Below are 13,658 nucleotides of genomic sequence, written 5' to 3' on the forward strand. Positions count from 1 at the left end.
AGCGGGGCGGAGCGGGGTTCGCAGCGAGTGTTTAAGTTTATGGCTCCAATGATGTTTCTAATTAGTACCGCGGCCATAAATTAAAGTCGCCTTTGTTTAACTGATTTATTATTAACGGCGGCACCCACCTTAGCCGGGGTAAATTGGAAATGAATTGTTTTTAAACCAAAACATGTGTCACGTTGTATCATCGCTGGGCCTCAGCGTGTGCATGGGTGCGCGGGCGGTGCGGGGCCGGGTGCGGAGGGGCGCGCGGGGCGCCTCCGCCCCCCCTCCCCGCGGGGCGCCCGCCGGCGGACGCGAGGACAGCTGGGCACCTGGCCGGCTCACCGACTCTTCCCCCGGGGGACGGCGGGACGGGGGGGGAGGGGGAGGGGAGGCACCGGGCAGCCTGCGAGGAAGCGGCCCCAGCAGCCACAGAAACCCGCAGCCCGCGGCCGCCCTCACCGCCGCCACCCTGAAAGTTGACAAGACTGCGTCCCGACGGCGTGGCCAGGGGCGCGGACGCCGCGGTTCTTTCCGAACTCCTCCCAGCCCGCCGCCCGCCGCCAAGGCTGGCTTCACAAAGAACCGGAACACCGGCCAACAAAAGCCAAAGTTCTCAGAAAGGGGCGGTGGCCGGGAGAGGAGGACCGCGAGCCCGCGGCCCGCACCGAGGTGGCAGGGTTACCGGACCCGGAGGGGCAAGCGACGCCACCGGCGCCACCGCTCCCGGCGCGGCCGAACTCAGGCTCACCTGGCTGGGCCTCCCCAGGGCAGGTCAAACCCTCCCCCGGAGGTCCACAAAAGCCACACGACGGGGGTTTGCTTTTAAAAGGAAGGTAACACCTTAACGGCCCCAGACGTGCGTTTTCCAGACGTAACCCGGTGCTGGACTAAGGCCTCCTAAATCAGACTGAAAAGGAATCCTACCTGGGTGTGTTAAACACCTCGGAGGAGACACCTCAAAGCCAACGGCAAACCCTCGGGAGAGAGAGCCTTGTCTCGCCTAAAAGTTATTAAAGCTAGGCTGGGTTGCGGATCCCAGTTGGGTAAGGGCGCCTGCGTGGCTTCACTGATGCCACTGTGCCATCAAGAGCGGGACAGTCCTAGGTTTTTGGAGCAGTCAAGTCTTTTAAAAGCAAAAGTCAATTCGGAAAATAAAAGCATTTCACAAACGAAACATATTGCCTGAGAATACTTCCAAAATCAGATCTGTAATACTAATGTCTTAAGAAAAATTGGGGCTCACGTTTACTTCTGTCTTCGTTCAGTTTGGCACAATTTTAGAAGCTTATTTGAATAAACAAGTATACCTACACCAAATTCTACCAGGCATGAAGTTACTTCCCAAAACTTCAAGACATGTTCTCTCCAGTAACTGGTTGGTTTTTGTCACAATAAAAGAATGGCATAAAATGTATCTGGATCTTAGTTATGAAATATTTATCAAACAATATGCACACAACAGCTTATGGGAACAAGCGATGTGTGGGTCTAAGCCCTCGTTCCTCCACCCCCCCCCCCGCACACGTAAACGACTATTGCTCTATCTCAGCAACGAGAGGAGGAGAATAAACGGGAACGAGTTTACTGGAGAGAAGAGAAAAAGGAAACTTCAACGATTAGATACTCTTCATAGCTCCCTTCTCGCTCCATGTGCCTCAGGCAGAGGTCATTTTTAGTTTGCACCTACTGCACACTGTAGAGAGAATTTTTAAGAAGTGAACCTTTCTGAACCACAGTTTCTTTCTCTCGAGTTATTGCAGCCATCTCCAGGAGAACTCCTTCTACAGACCCCCCTTCTTCTTTGTGACTGATAAGAGGATGAAGAAGAGGGAGCTGTAAAACGTGTGCGAGCATTTGACTTCTACTGTCTCCTTGTGTTTTCTTCTTTTCTCTTCTCCCACTCTCCCCCCTTTCTTTATCAAGTGCCTCCGTGGCTGCTACCGTTCCCCAGCCTGCCTGTCTTCTCTCTCGGATTGGCTAAAGCACTGACAGCTCAGATAGGAATTGTAGGAAGTGGAGCTCCACCCCCTCATGATGGCCCAGGGACCATTCATAAACTAAATCAGAGAGAGAGGGAGAGAGAGAAAAAAAGGGAGAGAGAGAGGCAAGGAGGGAGGGAGGGAGGGGAAGAGAAAGAGAGGGGGGTAGGTAGGGGCAGAGAACGGGAGGGGGAGCAAGAGGGGGAGACGTCAGAGGAAAGGAGGGAGAGACGTTCAGAAAGTGGAATCCGCAAAGCAACCCAGGAGAGGAACAGCCCCGAACCCTTCCAACGACACGCCAGATGCAACGCCAGCCACGACTTCGTCACACTAAAATAGATTTTGTGAGGGCCCAAAGTATAAATTACGAAGCAGAAATGAGTATCAGACAACTTCCAGCGGTTTGCACCTAAAGACAAGACTCCACCGCCAACCTTCCCACCCAACCCAATCAACGCCTCCAGTAGAAACGCGGAAAGCTGCGAGAACAGGACCCCTGAGCGGAGACCAGGCCCGCGCGCCTAGAAGGAGGAAGAACAGGGGAGCAAGAGAGCGAGCGCGCGCGGCGCGGGCTCAGCTGCGAGCAGCCGCACCTCGCCTCCGCTCTCCGCCCGGGGAGGCTCGGAGGGGAGAGTCGCCCGCCAGGGAGCAGCGGAGAAGGCCGGCCGGCGCGGGAGCGGAGTTTGAGAATGAACCACTGACCGTGGCGCTCTTGTTTTTCAGTGTACTTGGGCACTTAGGTGACCTCACCCCAGCCGTTTCCGCGCCCTCTCCTCCACCGACCTCCAGAGCCCAACTTCTGAGTAGTCCGACATCTCCTCCCTCCCCGACCCCAACCTCTCCTGCGCAGCTTTTCCCATGTAACTTATCGAGGGCGCGCGGGAGAGTCCTAGCAGGGACTTTGCTTTCTCAAACACTTTCCGTGGCGTGATTCTTCTTCTTCTGATTTTCTGAAGAAGGAACGAGGAGGGGTTCAGAGAGAGGGAGCGGACGGGGTGGCCGGGCTGCAGCGGCGGCGGGTCAGCCCAGGTGGACGGCCGCTGCGCCCAGTGCAGTTGGGGAGGGGGGGGAGCACGCACACCACCTCTTTCCAAAGCCGCAGGGCCACCACCCGCGCGTGAGCCTTGGATCCCTCAACGTACTGCGAGACGCCGGTGTACAGCCCGGACCTGTGCCCGAACATGATCGCCGCGCAGGCCAAGCTGGTCTACCAGCTCAATAAATACTACACGGAGCGCTGCCAGGCGCGCAAGGCGGCCATCGCCAAGACCATCCGGGAGGTGTGCAAGGTGGTCTCGGACGTGCTCAAGGAAGTAGAGGTGCAGGAGCCCCGCTTCATCAGCTCCCTGAGCGAGATCGACGCCCGCTACGAGGGCCTGGAGGTCATCTCGCCCACCGAATTCGAGGTGGTGCTCTACCTGAACCAGATGGGCGTCTTCAACTTCGTGGACGATGGCTCGCTGCCGGGCTGCGCGGTGCTCAAGCTGAGCGACGGGAGGAAGCGGAGCATGTCTCTGTGGGTCGAGTTCATCACCGCGTCTGGCTACCTCTCCGCGCGCAAGATCCGCTCGCGCTTCCAGACGCTGGTGGCCCAGGCGGTGGACAAGTGCAGCTACCGGGACGTGGTCAAGATGATCGCCGACACCAGCGAGGTGAAGCTGCGCATCCGGGAGCGCTACGTGGTGCAAATCACGCCCGCGTTCAAGTGCACGGGGATCTGGCCCCGCAGCGCGGCGCAGTGGCCCATGCCCCACATCCCCTGGCCCGGCCCCAACCGGGTGGCGGAGGTCAAGGCCGAGGGCTTCAACCTGCTCTCCAAGGAGTGCTACTCGCTGACCGGCAAGCAGAGCTCGGCCGAGAGCGACGCCTGGGTGCTGCAGTTCGGGGAGGCGGAGAACCGCCTGCTGATGGGCGGCTGCCGGAACAAGTGCCTGTCGGTGCTGAAGACGCTGCGGGACCGCCACCTGGAGCTGCCCGGCCAGCCCCTCAACAACTACCACATGAAGACCCTGCTGCTGTACGAGTGCGAGAAGCACCCGCGGGAGACGGACTGGGACGAGGCCTGCCTGGGCGACCGGCTCAACGGCATCCTGCTCCAGCTCATCTCCTGCCTGCAGTGCCGCCGCTGCCCGCACTACTTTCTGCCCAACCTCGACCTCTTCCAGGGCAAGCCCCACTCGGCCCTGGAGAGCGCTGCCAAGCAGACCTGGAGGCTGGCCAGGGAGATCCTCACCAATCCCAAGAGCCTGGACAAGCTATAGGGCGCCGGCACCGCACCGCGTGGGAACGCAGCACCCACCCGCGGGCGCGCCCCAGGACGCGCGCTCTACGCGCCCGCTCCGCCCGGGGGGACGCCCGGGATCTCCCCGAAGTAACCATAACCGGGGCCGGCCACAACAACGACCACGACCTCCGTGCGTGCGTGCGTGGAGGAGCAAGCAAAGGAGAGCGCACCGACCCAAACCAGACACAACAAACACAAGCAAACCAACACCCACCTTCTTGCACAAAAGTGATCATTTTCCTCCAAACAATGTGAATTTAAAAGGTCACGCAAAAGGAGCGATCGGGCTAGCTTTGCCATCACGAAATGAAACCCAAGGTACATTTTCAAATCAATGTATCTTAGCTCCCCCCTTTCCTTTTCCTTCACTACCCCATCTTCTCTGTCAGTCTGTTGGTTGGTCTCTGCCTCTCTCTCTCTCTCTCTTTCTCTCTCTCTCTCGTTTTGAGTTGCCTGAATGACTGTCACCAAGTGAAAAGAATTATTTAACTATATGTGAAATTTCTCTTTTAAAAAAGTTTTACTGGTGTTAAACGTATCTCAGTGCCAATGTCAGATTGTGCCCTTCCCTCCTCGCCCCTCTGCCCTCACCCGAAGATGTCTTGTTGAAAACAGTAATAAAAATATTACTTTACATTGTAATTGCTTGTGGATTGTTCTTAAATGAAGGAAGGAAAGCTCACTCTTGTATGCAATACAGAAGGTGTGAACTTAACGAATTAAATGCAAAAACGGCATCACCTGAACTTTGACTTGCAAAATTTTAAATATAAAACCATTTATAAAATTAACCGTACAAGTTCCCACCAAAATCCTTAGTATATTCGTTCTCTAGATTTTAAGAATGAAAGTAACGTCAGACTTGGAAAAAGCAAACTATGTGGAAGAACAGGATTTAATATTAATTTCAAAAACCTTTCTAAAGAGATGTTCTTTCTTAAGCCATCACTTTAAAATCCAATACAAATGAAATATTTATAGATGTTTTCTGAACCATGTTGATGGTTTTCCTTCAGCCATTTGTACTCTTCAAGCTTCAAATAATATAATCTAAACTAAGTACAATAAGAATTAAACGATTCCAGCAATATTCTTCTCCCACAGAAAATGCTGATAGAAACAATTCAGCTGTATAAACTACTTATTTTTCTAAACGGCTTATAAATGCCAAGCCATAATCAATTTGATCAAATTTCAAAAATGTTCCTTACCTTGCTTATGTACAATTCAAACCAAAGACTTTAATACCCATTCAATAGCCAAAGAAAAACTTGTTCTAAGAATTTACAAAAAAGAAAACTGCCTTCTTCCAGCTTCTGCTTTTCTAAGGCAACAATCCAATAAACTAATTTTAGCATTCTAACTTTGAGAAAGGTTTCTTTTTCGTGCAAGGAAATTATTTGGATTGCAAAATAATTAAACTGAAAGTTTCCTAAAGGAATTGTTTTGTTTTGGAGGGAACTATATACTCCACTACCTTTGCTAATGTGAAGCACAGGTACAGGTTAGCGGTCACACTTCAACACTTAAAAATTAGCATAGTTCTAAACTTATTGAGTAAAATCTATGAATGACAGATATAGAGAGAATTTCTAAAAAGTGATTTTAGGAGGAGAAGTCTGAGTGGGGGAGGGGTATAAGGAGGGATGAGCAGCAGGGCAGCAGAGATGGACACAGGTAACTACTCAGGGTTGAAGCCTAGCTCATTTGACAGAACAAGCTTATATTTAGGATTTCCAGGTCAAAATATACCTTGATCTTACAGGTTCTGAAACCATCTATCCTTTTGATGTGTGTGTATCTTTCTTTTCTAGTCTCTTCCTATAGCTATCAAACAAGCTCACTAATTCAGTTCAGTCACTAATGTTTTTAAAGACAAATATAAACACTGGAAGAAACTGCCTGGATTTTAAGAATATTTTCATAACAAGCAGTAAGTACTTATATTTGCACAAAATCATTGAAGAGCATAGTAATTATCTTAAAAGATAAAAATACCATTCTAAGATGACTTTTTCATTCAAAAAAGTATTTCTAGCTATTCCCAAATAGTCTCTAATAAGAATTAGTATCTTGACAAGAAAAAAAAAAGTCTCTAATTCAGCATTCTTTTCATTGTCCTTATGTAATGTGGTATTAGGGAAAATTTTAAAGAAAAATATTGGTTTTTAAAAAAGCTTTACCTACAAAATACCTTACAGCATTAACATCTTTCCAAAATAAAAAAAATTCTTCCAATGATTGGCTGGGCCTTTTAAAAATTGGCAAGAGTTTTGGCTTCTGGGATATTAGGCAGATTGCAGTGGTACAAGGTGATTTTTATGATTAGGCCAAAAGATTCCATATTGCACAACTAATAGAGATAAAAGATTAATTTAATGATGCTGCACAGAATAAGAACAGAGAGAAGTAAAAGTTACAGATTCTTCTAAAGTAGCAAATAACTTTAAAAAAATCAATCAGAAACATTGGGAGAGGTTTTCATTTTATAAAGGATTCATTAGACACCTTGAAACTAAATCAGATTTTAAGCTACATGTATATTCCAAAAGCATAATACAATATTCTGAACCAATCTCAGACCCTCTTAAATTCATGAACTACCAACAATCACAGAATTCAACTTTAATCTTTCTTCCCTAATTAAAATACATTTCAGACATTTTAACCATACAATAAAGTAAAAAAGAAATCCTAGGTGCTGTGATTTTAGAATTAAAGTTTTCTGTACACTGGATTAGCTGGATTATCTAGCTCAAAACAATTTCTATCATGGCCTTCGGTCATATAGTACTGTCTATATACAGATTGAAATATGTAAGCAAGATGCTGGAAATATAAACAAAATGGTTTGTAAAATCCTTAATAAAATGATAACACTTTTCATCACGAGTTACTTTGAAATTTTCTAAATCATTAATATTTAATAATGCCCATACAATTTGTAAGAATCTCCTGCCAATAAATTCAAGGCGCGCGCGTGCGCACACACACGCGCGCGCACACACACACACACACACACACACACACACACACACACAATCAGTCATTCAGTCAAATTAATTATTCCATCTGAAGCCACAGGTTGCTTATTTTGATCATTTTTAAAGATGCCATTTTATGATTCACATTCATGAAATCAATATAACTTTGGCTTTAAATGTTCTTACTAAAATAAAGTTCTCAAGGTCTGAAGAGTAACATAAAATACATTTTAAGAGGAAATTACATTTTCATTTAAGATAGGAAATTATGCAGTGCCTTGTAAAATCTACTACAGGTAATGGGAAACAGAGGTATCAAACATGCCTGCATGCACGACAGAGCAGTAAGTCACTGGGACAAAGCATGGAAAGTGATATATTGGCAGAATATCCAGAAAACATAAAGGCTAAACAAAAATAATTCCACTCTCAATCTGACTGAATTGTGTAGCTTAATTCACCCTGGACCCTTCAAAGCAAAATATAGATGCTGTTCCTGGAGCACCACCCCTCCCCCACCAAAGAGCAATTAAATAGAAACTGTTTTCAAGGCTAAATGAACTCTGATAATCTGACTAAACAGTAAAGAAATCAAAAAAGGCAAGTGCCTTGCATGCAAGCAGAGGCAATTCAGAGAGAAATTTGAACTAGGAAATTTTACCAAGGCCAATCTTATAGCAGCCACCCTGTAGAAAGAAACTCTCCTCATCTCACCTTTGGGTCGATTTTCTTGAAGTTAGGATCCTCTTCATCCACCTCAAAGAAGAGTTCGGAGGAGGTGACAGAAAGAGTGCCCTTTACCACCACAGAGGGGGCCACCAGCTGGGCTGGTGTGCTCAGGCTAACGGGACCTGCCAAGGCAAAGACAAGCCACAGGGGCTAGAATGACAGTTTTCAAAAAAATCACATTTGACCAGAATTTTAATTTTTTCATTCTCACTTCTAAATACAAGATTGCCTGCCAATTTTATATTTCCATATCCTGTCCATCCCAAATCTTCTTCAAAAATACAGGGTCAGGGTTCTCAAAATAGATTATTATAATAGACCATTGACCATAACAAAAAATGAGGATACACTTATTTTATAGAGAGGTCTGGGCTCTCATCTCTAGCTAAGAAGGTGACTGCTTAAATAAGTGCATCTACATTCCATTTAGAAAACAAGCCTCAGGCTAGCAAACAACACAGAATAACAACCAGGAGCAAGGAAGCCTCAATAGGCTGCCAAGGCCAGAGGTGAACATGGAGTTTTTGACTGAGGCTTGAGTACACAAAAATCACTAGCTCATTAGTAAAGTAGGAAATTCTCTGATAAATCATATTCTCTGGTAAAGATCCTGGCCAGTTTGATTCAAAACCCTTTACACATAAAAATTCTCCCTCATACAAGACTGATAAAAATATTTCTTTTCTAAGCCTGCCTTCTACTGCTAAATATTGTTCAATGCTTCCAAATCTAATATTAGTGTAGTTGAGGGACTCTGGGAGTAAACAGCTGGAGGGTGGGTTTCCAAGTGAATGAATTTTTATTGGAATAATCAAATCTCCACAGGGCTTATCAAAGAGACAAATCAGACCACTACTGAAAACAACAGACCCACTACAGATAGAACAGCATAAAGTATATCTGTGCTAAAAATAATAATTATAGACACATACACCCAATTATGTAGAGCTAAATGTTGAATTTGAAATCCCATGTCAATTCCTCATTGTAGAAATCCTATAGAAGAAAAGAGTCAAGCAGAAGATTGGCACTTACTGTTCTGAATTAATATAGTGCCTATAAACAAGGTGCACCTATTCAGGTAATCAATGGGTGAATAAGTGTTTCAAAATTCAGATGAATTGACATTTCCATTGATTGGGAGAAGGGTGATGGTCCTTAATCTCACATCAATCTTAATGTGTGCCAGGAGGACAATGGAAGGATGCTCTGTGGGGATCAGCGCAGGTTTTGCCCTCTATCCCCAATGTGCAGATACATTGTGTTTGCAGATGGGCAGCAGATAGCTGCAGGACAGCCATGATTTCCCAAAGCTCATCCCTACAAATGGATGAAATAAGCAGCTATGTGTTCTTTTGCTGTCTCCTTTTGCCCTCTGTACATTAGCATGTAATCCTGAGAAGAAATAACATTTTTTCAATCACTCTCAGACATTCAATTATAGGGTAAGCAGACAGCTGCAGGAGCTAGGGCAGCCTAGGTCCTACAGAAGACCCCTGACAATTTCCACTTCATTTCTAGCCCACACCACTTTATTAGTGTGGATTACTTCTTAATCCTATTGCCATTGTCAAGATTATATAATTAAACTCCCCTTTCACCTCTATTACTGTATGAATGTATTACTAGAAGCAAGAATAGAGGCAAAGTAAAGGAGGAAATGGGTAAACGGATGTAAAGGAAAAGACGAGAACAGCAGTATCCACCTTACTCTCTCCATACCCATCCAATCCTTTAACAGTTTAGAGCAATTTTATTTTACTTTACAGGGAGCCTTCTAGCCTTCAGAGAAGATAGGAGGCTCCTATTTTTGCTTTTCATTCTCAAGTTGCATTAGCAGATGTGCAGACAAGTCACCAAATAGCTTTCTAACATCTTTTCTCTTAAAATTATCAGAATTGAAGACTGTAGTTTTTACCTATAAAAACGGTAGACTCATTCAGACCTTCCTCCATGACAAACAGTCACAGGCTTTAAAGGAAAAAGCTGTTTAATGAATGGCTAAAATCTCAGGCTAAACAAGAGAATTTTTCCCATAAGGGATGTAAAACTGAGACTCTGTAGAGTACAAATCAAAATTCCTACATCAAGGAATATATGTGAATCCTGTGAAAAAAACATGGTATTCTTGGAGTTGATTTTTTTTCAGTGAGTTAAGTATATATGCAGTACTATACACTATTCTTAGTGAACAGTATTTACTATTTACTTGTATAACAAATTAAATAGCTCATGTGCCTGCAAGCTTTATTTATAAAACAATTGGACGATTCTCACTTATGGCCGTCATTTCACAGATAATAGTAACTCTCACGGGAGAGGTGAAACAATTTTTGTAGCTGCTTTTAAACTTTTTCCTCTATCAGTGAAAATTAAACATAAAATAAAAAGATGGGAAAGGACAGGAGACAAAGAGAATAGAAAATAAAGGAGATATTGTAGACAACGGTGGAAGGAAAGAACAAAAACAATCTGTAATATAATTGTGGGTGTAAGCTTGGGAGTGCTAGTGGTCACAGCTGAAGAAGTAAGTAATTAGATGTTCATTGTCCCAGAGCCAGCTGAAATATCTGCACAACCACTGAATTACCGGCAAGATTCTCTAAATCTTTCTCATCCACGGATGATAGAGTATCATCGTCGCCTTCCAGGAGAATCTCGTTTTCTGAGTTCTGGTTTCCTAAAGCCTGACTCTTGATGGACTGTTTTCCTTTGGCAAGGATGTCTTCATCTGCAGCTGAAATGAAAAGGAAACAAAGCTGTCCATCAGTACTGGGAGAGCCCTAAGGCAGAGGGGCAGGGGTGAGTTAGGATAGTGGCCCAGAGATGGGCCATCTTTTATATGCATAGCCACACACTGTGGGGAAAGTGGCTAGGGTGACACACACTCCAGTCTGACAAACTCTATTCCCCAAGCTGGTGTAATGTTACCCTGAACAAGCACCCTAATCCCATCAAATCTGACCCTGCACCGCTCACTGAGCCATGTGTTTACTTCTAGTTGGAGGAGGAGAGGGTCCCCTCTTTAAAAAACAAACAAACAACAAAAAAAACCTAGTAAAAATCAGAACCTAGTTTTGGAAATAATACTTATTTAACACAGAAAAACACAGATGAGTGATTGATTCTTCCAAACAATATCACACTGAAACATTTTGAAAGAGCTGGGGAGTGGCTGTGGCAGACAACCCAGAAATAAGAAGGGTCAGAGCTAAGGGAGATGCTTGCAGCCAATGAGGATTTAAGCCCAGACCCTGAAGCCGTATCAGACACTAATAAAGCGACAGCAGCTGTTCTCTTCTTTATCCCCTCCGCCCTCCTTCCTTCCCCCATTGCAGGGGCCCACGTCTTCACACATACTCTCCCACATTCTCCCCTACCCGCCCTTCACCCTTATACAAATATCCGAGAGCAAGGCCGTGTGGAAACTAAGTGGAGGCTCCTCACCCCCTCCTCTGCTGTTTAAACTAAAGGGCTAAGGCACCCCGGGGGCAAACATAACAGAAGGAGCAGGATGGGAGGCCTGTGGGTAAAAGGCCTGGCGCTGCCTCCCAGAGCAGCAGTGCAGGCTGAGGCACTGAAGAAGCAGGGAGGAGACTATGAGGCCAGCCTCTGAGAAGCACCTCCAGTCACCCACAGAACCATCGATGTGCAGCAGGGAAACTGGAAGGAGCTCATGGCCACTCAGCAGCTCCACCCTTGCACCCTTCTCCAGGGCATCTGGTGTTTTAAGCAGTTTTCTCTTTAAAAAAAAGAGGGCAGATCACGTTTGTGATTTGTAAAAGCTCTCTGTGTGTCTTTTAAATCTTACTTATCTGAACAGTGCCACACTGCAAAGTTTCAAATCCACTACACTACTGACATTCACCTTTCCGAGCCAGGAAAGCCCCAGAGGTGAAGCACCTGATACAGTAAAGTCCAACTATTGATATGGAAATCAGATGACCAGGCTGTGTGCTCCAATCCAGTCTCTGCCTGAGCCTAAGGCCCAAACTATAAGCTAATACTTACATAATTTATTCGAAATATTTAAACAATCCGAACCTACACTACCCGGAGGCTATTTGGGTTTAACAGGAGTGGCTATGGAAAGTATTCATGGTAAAACCAGTTCTTAAATATTTATTATGAATTCATCATGTAAACCACTTAGATACAAAACTAAAATGAACCAGGTAGGAGTTTTCTATTAAGCAAGGAAGTCTGGGAAGAAACTTTCTATATTTTGTTTTGAATATACTGCACAGGTAAATAAAATCTTATTTTGCTTCATTTCCACAATATGAATCTATACAAATAACAAGTAAGCTGCACAAATGAAAAAGTTACAATAAATACTTGACAACTTCAATGTGTCTAAATGACCACTAAATTTTAGGAACATGGAAGTATGTTTGTATGTCATTGTTTATATTGCAATTCTTAGATTGCATTGCCCTGTAATCAGAAACACTGCCTTAATCAAAGCAAAATCTTTTCCAATTTATAATCAACTTCACTAAAAATAAATCGATTACTGAGAAATTAAAAAGAAAGTATTGTTTTCTAGATTTTATAATTCAGTAAATGATAATACATTATCATTTGCTAGTTAAGTTTTAAACAAGAATCAGGATGCCAAGTTCTCTTCATTTCCTTGATTTTAAATTCTTTCTTCAAAGTAAAGGTATTAATTTTAATGATACAATTTACCATGTGGCAAAGAATGTTCAAAAAACTTTACATTTTGGGGGGAAGGGAAGAGTTAGGGAGGTGGGAAGGGAAGAGATCATAGGAAAAAAAACAAAGGAGGGTGTAACAATGCTTGATAGGAAATGTGCTCATTACCTTACTCATGTAACTGCAATGCCTCTGTACAGTATCTATCTTTACAATAAAAGATATATATGTATAATATATAAACTTTACATTAGAATTCACTTCTCAGAAGCCTTCTGTTAATTCCCCATTTTCAGTAAGAAAATAGGCTCAAAAGGTTATATACCTTGCCCAAGGTAAAAAAAAAAAAAAAAAAAGTCATGACAACTACGATTAAGATATAAAACAGGCAATATGATGCCAGTCTGGGCTCCTAACTATTATTGCTTGATGGCTCTAAGAAGAAAGGAAATTCACTCTGTAAGTATAATATACATGTAACTTACTAATTTTTTACTTAATTATTTGGTGAAATTTAAGATGGGAAAACCAGAATCATAATGAACAAGAATTAAAAAGGCTCATTTGCAAATCTAAATTTAAGGATCATATATCAAACACACCAGAAACAACTAAATCAAACAGTTTGATCATTACTTTGTCTGCAATGACTGCCATACAGATTCTGAAGTATGCCAAGATTATCTGACAAAAAAGAAAAAAGAAAACTTTTTCTCTAATCTGTAAACATTTACAAAAAAAATGAGAATCCTCAGTGGCAATAGGCGATGGTTTAAAATAGCTCAATAAATAAATTCACATGCATTTAAATGACCACTAAACATATAATGTGTTATCACTTCCAACTGGGACTTAAATTTTTAAAATATATTCTCAACATGATGACTCATATTAAAACAAAGTAACTTTTGAATTAAATAGTTTTTATGAAAACAAAAACTTAAGTACTGCGGTGTATGGTATACATATGTACAACTCACTTTAATTTATTTATTTACTTATTTTTACAAGCTCAGATTCTGGATTTGTTCAACC

At 43.9% G+C, this 13,658-nt stretch overlaps 2 protein-coding genes across 4 annotated transcripts in view; one reads left to right on the top strand and one right to left on the bottom strand.

The window, feature by feature from the left end:
• The window catches only part of Lrba (LPS-responsive vesicle trafficking, beach and anchor containing), a 443,002-nt gene that overhangs the window by 187,683 nt on the left and 241,661 nt on the right, over positions 1-13,658 (bottom strand). For all 3 annotated transcript variants that reach the window (XM_013029761.1, XM_013029760.1, XM_013029762.1), the window contains 2 exons: positions 10,555-10,701; positions 7,950-8,086 (listed from right to left, as the gene is read on the bottom strand). In XM_013029761.1, the coding sequence (XP_012885215.1) occupies positions 7,950-8,086; positions 10,555-10,701 (284 nt within the window). The remainder of the gene's footprint in view (positions 1-7,949; positions 8,087-10,554; positions 10,702-13,658) is intronic.
• Positions 2,914-4,255, top strand: Mab21l2 (mab-21-like 2 (C. elegans)). The gene has a single exon (XM_013029764.1). It carries the CDS (start codon positions 3,149-3,151, stop codon positions 4,226-4,228), a length of 1,080 nt encoding a protein of 359 aa, XP_012885218.1. The 5' UTR covers positions 2,914-3,148; the 3' UTR covers positions 4,229-4,255.

The sequence above is a fragment of the Dipodomys ordii genome, unplaced genomic scaffold, assembly GCF_000151885.1.
Source record: "Dipodomys ordii isolate 6190 unplaced genomic scaffold, Dord_2.0 Scaffold122, whole genome shotgun sequence".
Classification (NCBI taxonomy): Eukaryota; Metazoa; Chordata; class Mammalia; order Rodentia; family Heteromyidae; genus Dipodomys; species Dipodomys ordii.